This window comes from Camelina sativa, unplaced genomic scaffold, assembly GCF_000633955.1.
Source record: "Camelina sativa cultivar DH55 unplaced genomic scaffold, Cs unpScaffold02409, whole genome shotgun sequence".
NCBI lineage: Eukaryota > Viridiplantae > Streptophyta > Magnoliopsida > Brassicales > Brassicaceae > Camelina > Camelina sativa.
The window spans coordinates 1-1,310 of NW_010923521.1; the positions used below are offsets into that span (position 1 = coordinate 1).

The following is a 1,310-nucleotide window of genomic DNA, read 5'->3' on the forward strand; positions in this document are numbered from 1 at the left end:
CTACTATAAATCTTCATAGATTGGACCATTGTCTCTCCTTGTCTAGCACTCTCGTTGCTACTCATCTCCAAGAGAAAAGAACCATGAAGAAACTTAAGGCAAGCTTGGAAGTAAAACTCAATCTGCTCAAGGTTTGATACAGAACCCTGCAACAACAACAAAAGCAAGACCATGAGAAGCGAATACAAAAGAGAAAAGAGATTACACTGCAACTGAATTATGAGGAAAACCTTGAGACGGTCAGCTGTATGTTTCAAGTCTTTAGCTTCTTTTAAAGTATTATGGGCGGCCTGCGCATATGTTACTTCCTTTCGTAAGGGGCTTGGAGAAGGCTCACTTTTCCTTCTTATTTGGGATGTTGTCTTTGTCACATCATCAGCTTGAATATTATTATTTCCAGCTGATGTGCTGCATTTATCGACTTTCTTACGGACAGAAAGCATAGACGAATCCCCTTGGACACCTCTGGATGGTGGCCTTGATGGAGAAGCTAAATCTGCTCTATCTCTATTACCCCTTTCTGATACTCTTTCGGAGTCGTAAGGTTTTGGAATGTTTGGTCTCACGACCATATCTGCTCTACTGTCAGGACTACCATCATATATTTTCTTTTCAATATGTCTCGGACCATCCCGTAAATCAGACCTAATGCTTTGGTTCTTGTCTTTGGACCGAGAAGATGAACCTTTTCCTGACTTCTTTGCCAATGAATCATTGCTACGTCGATGATGATCGCTAGACTGCTTTCCTTCACCAACAATATGATCCAGTTTTCGAGGTATATCCTTGTGGCCACCATTCTCATAATTAGCATCGAGAGAAGGATCAACGCGCTCTTTGGTTTTCAAAGATCCTTTATCATCCCAACCATCAAGCACGGAAGACTCATGGGATCCATGTTTGTCCTTCATCCGCGTTTGCGATCTATCACTCCCACCACCATCTTCCCCTTCACCATCTGAGAATCTTCTGAAACTACCTGCTGCAACGACGTTAGCATCATCAGATTCTTCTTTCTTCTTTCTCGCAGATATACCTTTCTCGGGGTTGGAAATCCTCATAGGTGAGGAAGACACCGACTCAACAGGCGAACATTTAGCTTCCTGGGAGCTGTTCCTGGGTTTATGAGAATCAGAAATCTTAGAAGAACTTGAGGTGGCTGCGATTGAGTTCTGAACATGTCCATACTCTCTTTTCAAATTATTTCTATTTTTCTTTTCCAACTTCCCATTTCCTTGAGAGTAACTAGGCTCTCTTTCTTCATTACGAACTCGAGCTTTCTTTCGCTCATGATTTTCGTCCTCACTGTA

The 1,310-nt window shown here is 42.1% G+C and overlaps 1 protein-coding gene across 1 annotated transcript; it reads right to left on the reverse strand.

Moving 5' to 3' along the window:
• Positions 1-5: 5 nt before the first annotated feature.
• On the reverse strand, positions 6-1,304 carry LOC109131692 (the record flags this gene model as incomplete). Its single annotated transcript, XM_019242865.1, has 2 exons — positions 231-1,304; positions 6-146 (listed from the first exon to the last, which is right to left on the reverse strand). Coding segments are annotated over exons 1-2 (972 nt in total), but the record flags the coding sequence as incomplete, so codon positions are not given.
• Positions 1,305-1,310: the final 6 nt, after the last annotated feature.